This window comes from Sus scrofa, chromosome 7, assembly GCF_000003025.6.
Source record: "Sus scrofa isolate TJ Tabasco breed Duroc chromosome 7, Sscrofa11.1, whole genome shotgun sequence".
In the NCBI taxonomy this organism is placed as follows: Eukaryota; Metazoa; Chordata; class Mammalia; order Artiodactyla; family Suidae; genus Sus; species Sus scrofa.
The window spans coordinates 24815289-24830986 of record NC_010449.5 but is presented as its reverse complement, the minus strand read 5'-3'; the positions used below and the strand labels follow the sequence as shown (position 1 = coordinate 24830986).

The window sequence follows — 15698 nt, the reverse complement described above, 5'->3', positions numbered from 1 at the left end:
ATTATCAGAGTTCTACCTTAGGGTTTGAGATTCACTCTACTGAAGATTGAAATATCTCAGTGACTTGGAGGCTTAAGAACCCAAACCAGATTACGATCCTGATGCGAAATCATCTCTCAACATATAAACCCTACTCTAGTATTTTCCATATGAGGGCTGGACCACAGCGGCTGGGTCGCTTGCAGCTCCTCAAAATGAGACTGAGCCCCAGTGAACTTGGATAATTCTGAGTACTTACAGAGCTTATAAGACACATTCGACATCCAGACATTTCAGGATGGAAGCATCACATATATTCCTCAGTCCCTGTGAAGAACTGGCTCAGACACCAAAAACTCCACCTAAGGCCCACTCAAAGTTTATTGTATTCAGAAAAATCACAATCACAGTTGGAAGAAACTCCAAGTAATAAGTATACAGTAGATGCCTCCATAGAACATTCGAAAGGTTTCATAGCAGAGAAAGGATCCTATGGGATCTCTTCCAAAGGCATTACATGGTGATAATAAAAAGGCTGTGGAAATGGAGGGAAAGCCAGCACAAGAAGGGGTAACAAACAGGGAATAACCAGATGTTAGAATTTGAAGATTAAAGAAGGCATCAACACTTAGAGTGGCTTCAGGGCTGGAAAGTGCTGAAGGAGAGTTGTCTTCACGGAGGTGAACAGCTGGAGTATCGCTGGGTTTGTAAAGCTGTTCAAGAGGAAATATCTTCATTGATCTTTAACAAAGTCCATTCCCTGTAGCAGGAAACATAAAGTTACTATGGAGTTATTTTGAGCTCTTACCTTCAGATTCCTTCCTCTTCACTCTTAATCCTTTGACTTAGGAAACGTCTCTCAATATCCATCTGACCTCTAGTAAAGGCAACCTTTCCAACACGAACCACTCTTACCTACCCCCCCAGGTGAGCCTGAATGAGCAGACCCTGCTTTGCTTCCTCCGGGAGCTTCTGACACTGCTTATCAGAATGGAGGCACAAACACAGACGTGGGTCTCCAAGGGATTCCCACTTCAAACCCTGAGTCTACCCTAAACCCCAATGAGTGAAGCTCTGCAAATGTTTCAGAACTGAGGTCCTGTCTCAGGAAATATAAACCAGAAAGCGTCTTAATCTGGAAGCTGGAGTTCCTGTCGTGGTGCAGTGGGTAATGAATCTGACTAGGAACCATGAGGTTGCGGGTTCGGTCCCTGCCCTTGCTCAGTGGGTTAAGGATCTGGAGTTGCCGTGAGCTGTGGTGTGGGTCGCAGACGCAGCTTGGATCCCACGTTGCTGTGGCTCTGGTGTAGGCCGGCGGTTGCAGCTCCGATTCGACCCCTAGCCTGGGAACTTCCACATGCTGCGGGAGCAGCCCTGGAAAAGGCAAAAAGACCAAAAAAAAAAAAAAAAAAAATCTGGAAGCTGACCGTCCCAGATTTTAAGACACGGTATTCTAATGTGAAACAATTCGTTTAAGTACAGGAGATAATTTCCAAGACAGAAGGTGTGGTCTTAGGCACCCATGTAGGGAAAGAGGTAGGACTGTGAGGCTTTGGGATATCAGATGACACCAATGTCTGATTCTGTTCAGCCAAGAAAAATCAAGAGCCATTTTCCCTTAAAGGCACCAGATGCCCTTTCCTCCACTCTGCTTCCTTTCCTTGGCTCATTGCATGTATGTCTCCCTCTGACTACACCAAACCCACCTGCAAGCACCTCACAGAGGCCCTCGGCGTTCAGTGGCGTTGCCTTTGCGCACACCCTTGATGATGAGGACGGTTCCGACGATGATGCCCACCAGAGCCACAATCAGGCCCAGAGCACACACGGTGTTCTCTGTAGTCTCTGGGAGGGGGGTTTGAGCTTCAAACTCTGGGGAAAAAGAAAGCAGAGCACCGACGTAATAAATACGGTAGGGAAGAGCACTGAGGGCCAAATAGAGAATACTTAGTCAAAAGAATTGTTACTAAGCAATTAGATAAGAGAGAACAGAACGATGTATTACGGGAATTACAACTGGAAGTGTGGAAAGCTGATCAGTGGGACAAGACCAGGGATGAGAACTGGAGAAGCTGCTATGAAACAGGGAACTCAGGATCCCAAAGCACCAGGCACAGGCAGGCATTACAGGAGAAAACCATGAAACAAAGGAGACTGAGGGATGGTTCTTACCCCAGTGCTTGAGAAGAGGCTTGTCCAAACCCCAGTGCTCCACCTGGCAGTCATAGACATCCTCGGTTGAGGGCATGAAGGGGAGATAGTGGAACTTGCGGAAAAGGTGGTCCTCCCGGGGCAGGAAGACTGTCTCTGACACTCCTCTGGTGACAGGGGAGCCATTTCGAAGCCAGGTGACATTGACCACTGGCGGGGAGAACTTGTCGATGAAACAGATGAGGATGTTGGGCTCTCCCAGTTCAACAGGCTTGTCTGAGAGCACAGTCACTTCTGGAGGTACTGGGAGAACAGGTGACGGAAATTAGCCTTCCCTGTTTAGCATTTGCTCGCACCCTCCCAGCAAGGCTGAAAACGCAGTTGACACTGTGCCCTGGAGTCTATGCCATGGTCCCAGATAATACCTAGCTCTGAAATCCGCCCCCTTGGACAGAAACCAAGCTTAAGGGATAAGATAGCCCAGGACTTCATTTCTGGACCCCCTGGCATGGATGCAGGCCAACGACTTTATGAGAGACAGTGGATGGCAGAGACAAGATGTGAGCACAGCAAGAAAGGAGCAAACTCATGAGGTTCTTGGGATGGTGGCATGAGAATTTAGGGTTTGTTTATGGCAAGATTAGGCCCCTGGAAGGAAAAGTAAGTCACAATAACATAATGCAAAGAACTGAACATCTACTTAAAGCTCTAAATCCCATGTCCAGGAGTGCAGTAGAGACAGGTACCATTGGTGTTCGGGGTGTTGTTGGAGCGCTTGATCATGATTTCCAGGTTGGCTTTGTCCACAGCTATGTTGGCCAGTGCACCCTGAGCCTCAAAGCTGGCAAAATGTCCAAATTCTTCAAGTCGCCAGACCGTCTCCCTCTTTTCCATATCCACGTGGAAAATCTCATCACCGTCAAAGTCAAACATAAACTCGCCAGATTTGTCAGGGCTCAGATAGAACTCAGCCTGGATGATCACGTGATTCTCTGAAAAGACAAGAGCAGGAATGAGGGTGGAAAATAGAGAAGGCGATGAAGAAGAACCCAGGATGCGAGACACAAACGTGGAGGCAGGAGGTGGCGAAGGGGAGGGCCAGGTGGAATGGAAGAGTGATGGAGCCTACAGATGAGGGGGAAGATGAAGCCTGAGGAAGGGATGTTCATGGTAAACAGAGCTGGGAGTGCAGAGGCAAAGGGACAGTGTAGGGAGGATGGATGAAGGAAATGAGGCTGAAAACCCAGAGTCTCGTGAAGACTTGGACTCCATGTGACTGTCCGTGAAATGATTCCCTTGTTAGAAATCCAGCAGCAGCTCCTCTAAGAGAAATATTCTCTTATTCTCTTGATCTAGGAATTAAATATCCTCAAGCCAGAAGCACGGGCATGCTTTGTAACTCTAAGAAGAGAGAAACACTTTTTTTTTTCATATAATGATTTTTACTTTTACAGTTGTAGCTGATTTACAGAGTTCTGTCAATTTTCTACTGTACAGCAAGGTGATGCAGTCACACATACATGTTTACATTCTTTTTCTCACATGATCATGTTCCATCACAAGTGACCAGACACAGTTCCCAGTGCTACACAGCAGGATCCCATTGCTTATCCATTCCAAAGGCAATCGTTTGCATCTATTAACCCAAATTCCCACTCCCTCCCCTTCCCTCCCCCTCCCTCTTGGCAACCACAAGTCTGTTCTCCATGTGCTGGGTTCTGACCTCTGGAGTCAGATTAAATCTTGAACTCTCATTCAGCTACTTATTTACCTAGTGATCTTGTGTGTGTGTGTTTCCCACTATATTCTTCTGTGGTTCTGCTTCCAGGTTGGCTTTATTTTTAAAATTAAATGAGACTAGGTTCATTTGTGCCACATTTTAGATTCCACATATAAGTGATATCATATGGCATTTGTCTTTCTCTATGAAACAGAAACAGACTCGTGGACTTAGAGAACAGACGTGTGGTTGCCAGAGGGGAGGGCAGAGGAAGTGGGATGGATGGAGAGTCCGGGGTTAGTAGATGCAAGCTACTCCATTTGGAATGGATAAGCAATGAGGTCCTACTGTACAGCACAGGGAACTATATCCAGTCTCTTAGGATAGAACATGATGGGAGATAATATAAGAAAAAGAATATATATAAATATATATATGTATGTATGACTAGGTCACGCTGCTGTACAGCAGAAATTCACAGAACACTATAAATCAACTATACTCTAATAAAAATAAAATTTAAAGAAAGATTCAATGAGACTAAAGTAATTTCTTGGTATAACATCAGGATTATAACAAGTACTTTAGGGTCAGAAAGATTTGTGTTTAAAGACAAGACCCATGGACTATGTGACTGGAGCTTGTGGCACCCACGTAATTAAGTTTGAGACTTTTGAGACCTTGTGACACAGAAGGCCCACCTTCCTGGATCCACCCCCACACCGTGTACACCTCTGAGGGAAGGATTACATTTGGATGGACCTTGCCAATGTTCCCTTGGATCTTAATGTTCTCTGATGGAATCTGTTGTTATGGGAAAATGTCCTTCTATTACTGTTGATAGAAAAATCCAGGAGAATAATCAACTCGAAATAAGAAAACTACAGTTGAAGAGTATCCTGCCTCTGTGGTGCACGTATATGAGAGGCGGTTTTTAAAATTCAACTGTGTATTGATAAATGGAGGGATTTTTTCTTAGCATTTGCATCTATAAACACACACACACACACACACACACACACACACACACACACTAACTGCCTCTTTCCATTCTAAGGGAAGCTGTCTTTCCTGGTAAGCTTCCTCATCTATGGCTCTTATATGGGCAACAGAAACCTACCACTGTCATTGTGGGTCTTGGAGCTGAGTTATTACTTTAATTATTTTCGATTGACCTGCCACCTTCTTTGGGGGTCACAACGGCACAATATTTGCTCTGGAGATGGCAGACAATAATATCAGACTCTCCACTTTACTCATTTTTCTACTCTCCCAGGAACATTACTAAGGAACAGTGACCCAAGATCATTGTAAGATCCATTGTGATTGGAGCTACCACTGTCCCAAGAAGCAGAAAATGAAATGCAATTCATAGCAGCACACCTGCCCTTCCTCCTTCCTCGAGTAGATGGCTGCTTCGCGGTGACTTTCTTTTCTAGCCCTCTTCGATACAATATCTGTGCTCCCAATATGCTGACAGGATCCACAGGCCAAAAAATAGCTACCATGGCAAAAAGAGCTAAGAACAGGTGCCGGGAAATTCTCATATTTTTTTCTGATTTAATCCTCACAAAGATAAGTGAGGTTTTAAATTTTAATACTTTCCCAGAGTGAAAAATTCAAGTGCAGGGAGATACGTTGTTCATCCTGCCAGAAACTATTTCCCTTCTGGCTGAAATCAAAGTCAGTGGTATTATCAATATACAACTCAGTTCTCCTCCTCTAATCTGAACTTGGCCTCCTTCAGTTTGTGGGGAGGCGAGAACTCCTACAACTACAAGTTATTATCATTTTAGGTTTAGACCCACATAAGTACCCATCACACTTCTCTTTCACTCCAAGGACTGTCTTGCAAATGTTCACCAGAGCATCACATCTCTGATGCTCTCAGAACTTACTACCCCTCGCTTAGATTCTCTCAGAACTTACCTACGATAGCCCATGATTTCTGAAGGTTCAAGATGGTGATGACAAATCCCAGGACTGGGACCCCAAGTATGGTCATTTTCTCCTTAGATGCCTCGATGAGGGTCTGTAGAGCTATGGTGGGTCAGGATGGACAGCAATACAAGCAAAGAGAATGCAGGGTGTCCCAGGGTCTGACTGATTAAAATTTAAAATCAGTTGAGCTGCAGCCAATCAGAAAAATCCTTTGAGATGATACATCTGTTGCTAAAGGAAAGACTCTTGCAAAGGGTCCAGGAAAGGAGATGCTTTGTTCATTAGATGAAAAGGAACTTCTTTTTTATAATTTTCTATTAAAGTGTAGTTGATTTACAATGTTGGCTTTAATTCTACTGTACAGCAAAGTGACCCGGTTATATATACATATTTTTTTTTCTTTCTCTTATATTATCTTCCATCATGGTCTTATCCTAAGAGCCTGGATATATTTCCCTTTGCTATGCAATAGGACCTCACTGTGAAAAGGAACTTCTTCATCAAACTCTCACAACCAAACAAAAAGGACCAAAAAAATCAAATTTTGAGCATAAAGGGAAATGACTTATAGGCTCTTCCATCCCAATCCAATTTCTAGAAGAGGAGCTACCCGAAGCATGTTAACTCAATGGAGTACATCAACTATAATAGAAAAAATAAAAATCTTAAAAAAAAATCAATGGAAATACCCTATAATGAGAGTTAATGGCAGATTATTCCTCTGTGCTGTGACAATTGGGGAATTTATTTAAGGGATAATGTCACCTAAAGGGAAGGTACACTATCAGGCCGAGGAAGGTCTGAATCTTGGCAGCACTGAGCGAGAGAGCTTCTCTGAACACACCTCCTATTGGAGTTCTTGTTGTACCTCAGCAGGTTAAGACATAGTCTCCGTGAGGATGCGGGTTCAATCCCTGGTCTTGCTCAGAGGGTTAAGGATCCGCAGTCACTGTAAGCTACACTATAGGTCACAGATGTGGCTTGGATCCAGTGTTGCTGTGGCTGTGGCATTGGCCGCTGGTGGCAGCTCAGATTCAACCCCTAGCCTGGGAACCTCCATATGTCACGGGTGCAGCCTGTAAAAAGAAAACAACAACAACAAAAACCTCTTATAGCTTCAGGCTTCTCCTCCAGTGTCCTCGATCCAAAGTGGCCAGTGCTGCCCCAGAGTTGGGGACCCCTGGCGTGGTACTGCACAGAACATGTCGGGGGGAAAGTGAGCCCCCAACACTCCCGAGGCTGGAGAGGGCTGGAAAACTACGACTTGGAGCATAGTAGTGGTTACTGGAAACAGCAGACAGTAAAGGGGGATCCGTTCCTAACTCCTATTGCCTGGATCGGAGACCTATGACTCAAGGCCCATGAAGCCTGTTGGGGACACACCTTATTTGAGGGCTCAGCTAGATGAAGATATGGAGTAAATTAGTCAGAGCTTTTTTTTTTTTTTTTTTTTTTTTTTTTTTAGGACCACACCAGTGGCATATGGAGGTTCCCAGTCTAGGGGTCGAACTAGAGCTGTAGCTGCTGGCCTACACCACAGCAATGCAGGATCCTCAACCCACTGAGCAAGGCCAGGGATTGAACCTGCATCCTCATGGATGCTAATCAGATTCATTTCCACTGAGCCACGGCAGGAACTCCAGAGCTTTTTTTTTACCTGGAAGACTAGAGATAATAATCTGCTGTACCATTCCTTCCTCATGATGAAAATTCTGATCCAAATAATTCATTTTGTTGTTTATTCAAAGTTAGGACATGCGGAGCCTCACATTTTTGGAAATACAGCAAGATGGAAAGTAAAATGTTAAACCACCCATAGACAGGGCTGGAATCCAAATACCTCCTGGGAGGAGAGACCTGGCCGTGAGGCAGCTCACGAGGTGGTGAGTTCACTTTTTACGACGGGGCATGATATATACACACTTAGGGTGGGTTTTCCACACTGCTTTCTACCCCGCTGAGGTCTCATCCTGGCCTACCACTCCCCTCATAAATCATAAGAACAAACACTCTCTACGCTGCTGATTTTCTGATTGTTTCTAAGGGTTTTGCATCCTCTGATACTGACTTCACCATCACAGGGAAGATGCACGCACAGTTCCGCCCTAAAATTGTTGAGGACTCTGTTTCTTGGAGGCAGGGGAACGGGCCAGATGAGTTCTACAATATCCATCTCTGCTGAGACTCTGATCCCATAATTTAGACTTGTCATCTCCTCTTTCAGAGGAAAAACCAAGTATGATTTTTCCATGCCTGCCCTTTGCTGGCTGCCATCATCCTTCTTCTCTGAAGATGCTCAGCAAATGTATAGCAAACCCAGAGACTGTGCCTATCTCTGCATCTTACATGTTGGAAATAGAACCTTCAGCCCAAGGTGTTGGTCAGCAACTCATGATGTCATTTAGTCCTAAGACACTGATTGGTTCTCCTCAGGAGATGACTCAACTGGGGAGTTCTTTAGACTTTCAATTCCGTTTCTCTTGGGTGGGAGAGGAGTTTCAATTTGGAAACTCATCATGGTTCCTTGTTTCTCCTGACCTCTAACTTCCTGTGTGTTTGAGGGAATTTCTGAGGGTACTTGAATGAGTTTGTCTCCGTGACGTTAAAAGGTGAGGAACCTCTGTACTAGTCAGAATTCGTTCCAGAAATAGAAATCCCTGAGGATGCTCTAAACGGAATTCTTTATTACAATTATTTATTACCTTAAAACTGTTAGGAGGTCTGGAGGAGCACAAGTCAGTGCAGACCTTAAGATGTTGGGACCTGGGAATTCCTGTTGTTGCTCAGTGGGTTATGAACCTGGGTAGTATCCATGAGGATGTGGGTTCGATCCCTGGCCTCGCTCAGTGGATTAAGGATCCGGCGTTGCTGTGAGCTGTGGTGTAGGTTGCAGATGCGGCTTGATTCCTTGTTGCTGTGGCTGGGAACTTCCATGTGCCATAGATGTGACCCTAAAAAGCAAGCAAGCAAACAAACAAAAAAACCACAAAGAGTCCAGACATGTTGGAGCCACTGCTGACATCACCATGGCTCCTCTAGAGCTCCAAGGGAACACAAGGATGCTTCCAAGATTGCAGTCTAGGAACCCTTGTGTCCACTGCCTGGGACACCTCAGCCTGTCTGTGCTTCCTGAATCTCACAACAATAAATTCCACCAGCAGAAGGTAGACCAGAAGGAATAAGTCTGCATATTTTTTAAATCTCTCTCTCTCTCTTTTATTTTTTCCTTCGGCATGTGAACGTTCCCGGGCTGGTGGTCGAATGGGAGTTGCAGCTGCTGGCCGGCCTAGGCCATAGCCACAGCAATGCAGATCCGAGCTATGGCTGTCACCTACACCACAGCTCAGGGCAACCCTGGATTCCTGACCCACAGATCGAGGCCAGGGATGGAACCCACATCCTCATGGATACAAGTGGGAACTCCCTTTTCAATCTCTTTTAAGTCACCTGCTCTTTGTTCGAAGAGTAAAATCAATGCTGAAGCCATCCATCTGTTCTGCATTCTATCAAGTTATTAGGCATTACAGGGTCAGCACACCTCCAAGTCACTAACAAACATCTGGTCTTGGGGAATGTGGTACATAAACCTGCTTAGCGTGGAAGATTATTATTTCAGAGGGAGGTCGCAGGCCTTCTGTGAGGGCCCTGTCTTTAGTCAGAACAGAATATAGGGGCTGGAGATTTAAGAACTGACCACACTCAGACAAGAGTGCTGCTGTTCCTGCTCCATTCCCCTGGGCATGTGTGGCCTTATTCAAAAGTGTTTATCCATTAAGCACGACAGGTGCTCTTTTCTGCATATTGTTAAGAACATCTGTCTAGTAATCCTCTCCTCCTCTTCTCTGTCTTCTCAAGGGTCTAATTGAGGATGAGAAACGAACATTTGAAGGTTTATTGAATGTATTTGGTCAGCAATCACCAAATACCCTGGGTTCTAAACGTGCCAAACGCTGATTGTGGACAAGTGAAGAAGACAAGACGGAAGTGTGGGAGTTCCCGTCGTGGCGCAGCGGAAACGAGTCCGGATAGGAACCACGAGCTTGCAGGTTCGATCCCTGGCCTTGCTCTGTGGGTTAAGGATCTGGCGTTGCTGTGACTGTGGTGTAGGCTGGCAGCTGTAGCTCCAATTAGACCCCTAGCCTGGGAATCTCCATATGTCACGAGTGCGTCCCTAAAAAAGACAAAAAACAAACAAAAAAGATGAAAGTGTGAAGATGAGGAGTTAAAAGTGAGCAATGAATCCCTAGGCTGGATTAGGGTGAGGAAGGTGGTAGGAAATGATCAGAATGTACTTACCTACTTAGTTTCAAGTCTGAATGTCATGATGGATGAAAGAAATTAAAAAAAAAAAAATAGAGGTCAGGATGAGAAGGTGGATCTTGCTCCAGCTGATATAACACAGACCAGTGTGTGAGAGGGAGGTTTGTGTGAGAGGGAGGTTTGTTAGGTGACCGCAATAGAACAGAGAACACCAGTGGATAAATGGCATCTGAAGAACATCGTTTTGGGACTTAGATGGGATAATACATGAGAAGTGGCCAAGGCTGTAAACCATTTTAGCAAAGCCCATGTTTTTATCTATCCATGATGATAGAGAATAACTTTTTTTCTTTCTTTTTTTGGCCACCCCACTGCGGGCCAGGGGTCAGATCCCAGCCTCTTTTGGGACCAAATTACATTGCAGCTGCAGCAACACTGGATCCTTAACCTGCTGTGCCAGGCCAGGGATTGAACCTGCCACCTGTGTCTCATGCCCTTGCACCACAGCGGGAACTCCAAGAATAACCTATTTTGGATCTAAGGTTACTTTTGAGCTTTGAAATTTTATGGTAGAAAGGTGAGAAATTAGCCAGAGGATTGCCGTGGTTTTGTTGAAAGGCTCTCTCTCTCTCTCTCTCTTTTTTTTTTGGTGCATTCTTTCTACCTTACCAATTAAAATATTACTAATAATAAAAATCATATTAAATGTTTATCATTATATTCTCCAGATCCTAATTATCTTTCCAATTTATTCTAAGGAAACTGGGATCTAAAGAAATCTATTCTTTCAGTCAAAGTCTCCCTTAGAAAGTGGGAAGGTGGTTTTCTAAATCACGTCTCTAGTTCTGTAGCCAGCAGTATATGGAGTCTAAGAATGAGTCTATTCAAAACACTAAAACCACTCCAACCACAAATGCAGCCTCATTTGGGGATGATAGGTATTTTGTCCTATACGCTGTATTTATCGGGGAATATTTTAAAGGTTCCCAGGAAATAGCGCTTCCGCCCCCCAAAGCATGGTAAAAGCGAGACTAGGCTTCCCTCTTGTGGTCAATAGTAATATAACTTTTTTGACATTGAGCATTCAGATGGCTTGTGAAAGAGCCAAGATTTTTATTTTATTTTTTAATTTTTTGGCCTCGCCCATGGCCTGTGGAAGTTCCCAGGCCAGGGATCGAACCCATGCCACAGCCTTGAACCAAGCCACTGCAGTGACAACGCCAGGTCCTTAACCTGCTGTACTACAAGGAAACTCCAATCCAAGATTTTAAAAATCAGGATGTGTTTGTTTGGTTTTTTGTCTTTTTGCATTTTCTAGGGCCACTACCTTGGCATATGGAGGTTCCCAGGCTAAGGGTCTAATTGGAGCTGCAGCTGCCAGCCTATGCCAGAGTCACAGCAACAAGGGATCCGAGCCACATCTGTGACCTACACCACAGCTCATGGCAATGCCGGATCCTTAACCCAGTGAGCAAGGCCAGGGAGCGAACCCACAACCTCATGGTTCCTAGTTGGATTCGTTAACCACTGAGTCACAACAGGAACTCCAGGATGCTTTAATTAATCTTTTTCCTTATGTGCATACTCAAAAATTCCCAGGCGCGTTTGATCTAAACACATTTGCAATTTAAAACCCTTTAATAGTTTCTGTCATGGTTCAGCGGAAATGAACCTGACCAGCATCCATGAGGACATAGGTTTGATCCCTGGCATCGCTCAGTGGGTTAAGGGCCTGGTGTTACTGTGAGCTGTGGTATAGGTTGCAGACACAGCTCGGATCTGGCATTGCTGTGGCTGTGGTATAGGCCAGCAGCTACAGCTCCCATTCGCCCCCTAGCCTGGGAACTTCCATATGCCTCAGGCGCAGACCTAAAAAAAGACAAAATAAATAAAATAAAAATAAAATAAAAAACTTTAAAGTATTCTATAATGACTATCATAAAGCCTTTTTGAAGCACACAAACAAAATATGAAATGTGTTTCTTTTAAATAATTTGAAAAAAGGAGTTCCTTGGTAGCTAGTGGTTAAGGATCTGGTGTTGTCACTGCTGTGGCTGGGGTCACTGCTGTGGCTCGGATTGAATCCCTAGCCCAGGCATGCTATGGGCACAGCCATAAAAATAAATTAATAATTTGAAAACTAAAGGAAGGTTTGATAAAGGAAAAAGTAGCTGCAATCACTTTCATTCTTCTGGGTAAATATTTAGTACCTTTTTTGCTTCTCCAGGGGAAATTTAATCTTAGGCAAATGTTCTAGCTGTTTTTCAGGAAACTTGAGAAGGGAAGGACATCAGCTTAATTTCTAGGCAAGATTGCTTCTGGTGAAAATGACCTTTGCCTGGTAAACTGAATCTTGGCTAGGAGGAACATTTGATGAAGTATACAAGTGTGGGAACCCACATTTTGGGCACCCCTGAATGCAATGACCCTTGTAACTGGGCTTGCACTTACCAGGGGTCTGGAAGCTGTGCTCCCGGACTTGCTACAAGAGGCACCGACTCCAAGTGGGTGCGGATTCTAGCCCAGGGGGATGTCACTTCCACAGGTGTGGAGTCCTCTTGCACCTAAGTGGTCCCCCGGCGGGTGGGGTGGCAGAGACAAACAGCTGCTCTGCATTATGGACCAGTTCAAGAACTACTCGCCTGCAGAGAATTATCTCCTGCTGCCCCCTTGAAATGCTTCCATTCTGTCTGTTATTCTTCTGAGTGAATCTGAGAGCCAAGTCGATCTGAACATTCAGTTAAACCTAAGAAGATCCCCAGGCCTTCATATGTGGACACGGGCAGTTTTTATTTTATTTCTCGCACATATGTGTGTGTATGAGACATTGTCAGCGTTGTTAGAGACCCCCTCTAGGAAGGGTCTGCTTCTACAGACACAGATAAAGGAGTTGCCAGTGTCTCATCTTGCTCCTCCCCGACTTTCCTCCGTAAAACCGTAGCCTGAACGCGTCCTCGCATCACCACCGTCTGTGATCCATCAGAAAGAATGGCGGGGAGTTCCCGTCGTGGCACAGTGGTTAACGAATCTGACTAGGAACCATGAGGTTGCAGGTTCGGTCCCTGCGCTTGCTCAGTGGGTTAACGATCCGGCGTTGCCGTGAGCTGTGGTGTAAGTTGCAGATTTGTCTCGGTTCCTGCATTGCTGTGGCTCTGGCGTAGGCCGGTGGCTATAGCTCCGATTGGACCCCTAGCCTGGGAACCTCCATATGCTGAGGGAGCGGCCCAAGAAATAGCAAAAAGACAAAAAAAAAAAAAAAAAAAGAAAGAATGGCGGAATGGCGGAGAGTCAGGAGCACGCAGTTCCCCTCTACGTCATGATTACGTCTAATAACCAGTGGTTTTAGTTTCCATATGACATTTGATATTTGTATTTCTTTTGATTTGTCCCAAGCTACATCATAGGAAAACACACACAAAAAAATAAAAAACAAAACAAAACAATGCTTTTGCAATCAGCATTTGCAATTTTTTTCTTTTTCTTTTTTGGCCACACTCATGGCATATGGACGTTTCTGGGCCAGGGATCAAATCTGAGCCAGAGGTGCAGCGATACCAAATACTTAACCCACTGCTGGGGATTGAACCAGCAACTCCCCAGAGCCAAGCTCAAACCCACTGTGCCACACTGGGAACTCCAAGATACTATTTCTATTCTTTAGGCATATATATATGTGTGTGTGTATATATATGTATATATATTTGCATAACGTCACTCTTGCTGGCTATCAGTGCTGCTTTTGGGATCAAGAAATTCTACCATTTCCCTTTGTGAACTGCTTTGCTCCTACCAAGGTGGAAAATTTAGGTTTTCAGTAAATGTGGTTTGCGGGAAACATGCTTCTCTGTACTCTGAAAGCACACACTGCACAGGAGAGCACCTCTTTCTCTGGAGCTGCCCTGTCTGGGATTGTCTTGATGCTCAATGCCAAGGACAGAGGCCACCACTGCGGCCTCTTCCCCAAGTGCAAAACTGAGACTTTCCTTAAAAGGCTCTCTCGAGCCCATGTCAGAAGGCAGGGGGCAGATGACCCGCCATTCCGCACGTGGATTGATGTTCACCTGGACTCTGCAGACGTCCCTGGGGTTCTGGGGAAAGGGGTGGGGAATAGAGTGAGCAGGAAGTCTGTGAAAAAGTGAGAGAAGAGTTACCATCGTGAGACTTTTCGGCGTGCAATGTCCATGATCTGGAAAACCTAGCCTTGGGCAGATGCTTTTATAACCCTCGGTGTAGGTCCCCGATGGTGACCACACATGGACGGTGGAGGTATGTTCCATCCATACCTGCTTGCACCTTGCCACACGTGGGTCATGCACCAGTGTACTTGTGCAAAATTAAACAGCCGGGTCCTGGAAGACACTGTTCCCATGTGTCCCCTTACCAGGCTGGTTTCAGTGGCACTCCTGTTGCAGTTGGGTAGATCTTCTGTCAGGCTCCTGTGAAGGTGATGTCACGTATGGGAAAGTAAGGTATCCAGCTGTAGTGGGACTAGAGAGCAAAGTAACTGATGATAACGGTCAGCAGCTAGAGACCCATACCTGCTTATGCACAGCCTGGCAGATATGTCTGGAGACCAGGAGAGAGAGGCAACAGCGAAAATCAGGAACTTGAACTGCACAAAGAATCAGAGCTTCTGCTTCACGCTGGCTCCCACCCAGAGAAAGCTAAGGATAAAATTCCAAACGAGGATGGCAGTTGCAAGGGGTGCTGGACAGAGCGATAAGGGTGGAGGGAAAGTGACAGGGCTGCCAGTGACCCTCGTACCCACTCAGCCTGTTCAGACTCCAAATCCAAAATCACTAGGATGGGTCTCCCCAGAGGTCCCGGACACAGCACAGATGACACTGGGAAAAAGGTAGGCGCCCTGGGAATGTGTTTTTCTTTCTTTCGTGAACCCTCTAATACTTTGCTGTGAGTTGCCTTGAGAGAGAGGCCAGTTCTTTGGATCATATTCAAGTTCTGGAGGCATCTTTTGCCCCTGACAACTTGAGAAGGAAGAGGGCACTGCCCACGTGCTCCGCAGGCCTTACGGTGCTGGTTCTGGCTAGCTGGAGCATGGTGGTGCAAAAGGTCAGGGGCCATGAGCCTATCCAATTTGTCTCTCGGATTTGCTCTGATGTGCTAGGGTGCATGCCAGGTCAGAGAGGGTGCGGCACTTTCCTGACAAAATCTTTGCTATTCCTCGTCTCTACTTAGATGTATTGCTCCCCAGTCCTACCAGTCTTAGCTCCCCAGTGAGAGTTGTCCATGGGGCATGTGCGTCTACCTATTGCAAAATTATGTGCAATGGGAAAAGACTGGAAACTGTCCTGCTGTCCATTACAAGTCACAGTTCCAACACATAAAGTACAACTGCACAATGTAATACAATGAAGCTGTTAAAAGCAATCGCGGAGGCTGGGAGGAGAAGCAGGGAGGAGAAGCGGGGAGGCCCCAGCAAAAAGGACTTTTGCCCTGGGCTTTGCAGCTACTGGTGATGGAAGCAGCAGAAGCCACACCTGAAGACAGAAGCTGGAACTGGTTACAGAAAGAAAGAATGTCACTGGACCCCAGAGCCAGCGACAAGGTGATCTGCCCGGTTTCACCAACTATTCCTGGATTTCCTCTCTCTCTGCCAGTATCGGGACTACTTGTTATTCTCACATGC

General features: G+C 45.6%; 1 protein-coding gene across 2 annotated transcripts; it reads right to left on the bottom strand.

Moving 5' to 3' along the window:
- On the bottom strand, positions 337–5950 carry SLA-DRA (MHC class II DR-alpha). Of its 2 annotated transcripts, NM_001113706.1 has the most exon segments (5): positions 337–739; positions 1686–1851; positions 2152–2433; positions 2877–3122; positions 5780–5932. In NM_001113706.1, coding segments are annotated over 4 exon segments (759 nt in total). In that variant the 5' UTR covers positions 5856–5932; the 3' UTR covers positions 337–739; positions 1686–1696.